General features: G+C 48.8%; 1 protein-coding gene across 1 annotated transcript in view; it reads right to left on the reverse strand.

The window, feature by feature from the left end:
• Positions 1-578: 578 nt before the first annotated feature.
• The window catches only part of MELLADRAFT_63753 (uncharacterized protein), a gene marked incomplete at both ends in the record, with an annotated part of 1,285 nt that continues 947 nt past the window's right edge, over positions 579-916 (reverse strand). Inside the window, one exon of the mRNA XM_007410927.1 lies at positions 579-633. Coding sequence (XP_007410989.1) covers positions 579-633 — 55 coding nt within the window. The remainder of the gene's footprint in view (positions 634-916) is intronic.

A 916-nucleotide genomic window follows, 5' to 3' on the forward strand; every position in this document is an offset into this window, starting at 1 on the left:
TCCACCGCGGCAGCATGATGTGTAGGCGTGAGGTCCGTTGACCTTCGCGCTTGTTGGTCGTTCTGAGATCCAGTGTAGAGCTCCACAGAATGAGCAGGCATCGTCCATAGCCCCCAGATGATGCGGAATTTCGTTCTTCAAGCGTTTCATAATGCTTTCTTCAGTGTTCTGTTGCTGATTTGCCACGGCCAGTCCGAGTTTGGCGCGTTTAGGAGCCCGAGGCCTCAATGGGATGTTCTCTTTGTCGTTCATAATTTTTTCTCGTAGACATATCGACGCAGGGCGGGGTAAGATCGCTGGGAATTGATTGTCGATTCTGTTAGGGATCAATCCGTGATGTTGCAGCCTTGACCCAGTATAGGAGTGCATGTGTACCGACACTACTTGGGTAATGTGACCGGGCAAAACAGACAGGTACGACTCGCAGCCTGATTGTATGTAAGTTTCGGTTGAGGTTGACCCTGAAAGGGCACAAAACGGGACAGGAAACGGCGAGTAGCGGTGACAGAGATGATTGTCACTGAAAGTGACTCAACGGAGGGATGACTACGACGCACAACCATGTCAACATTGCTCAATCAGGAGAAGTATTTTGTTCCCACGGGGGTACTCAAATCTGGCGACAGTTTTAGCCTATGAAAGGCTAGTATTGCAGTAACGACAAAGCATCACTCCGTGTCAGGCGGCGTAGGGAGTCTTCAAGACGGAGAGGCACATCAAACTTATTGGCATCAAAAGAGTGTAGTTGATTTTCACAGGAATATTGACATCTAATAACAGAATTTACACTATGCACAAGTAATGACGAAGAGTCGTTTCCTCCAACGTCGCTAGGGGGGGATACAATTTTGGGCGGCAAGATATCACGCAGAAACAAGTGGTCACATGACGCTCATTCCTTTCGAGCACGTTGCTC

This window comes from Melampsora larici-populina, assembly GCF_000204055.1.
Source record: "Melampsora larici-populina 98AG31 unplaced genomic scaffold MELLAscaffold_22, whole genome shotgun sequence".
NCBI lineage: Eukaryota > Fungi > Basidiomycota > Pucciniomycetes > Pucciniales > Melampsoraceae > Melampsora > Melampsora laricis-populina.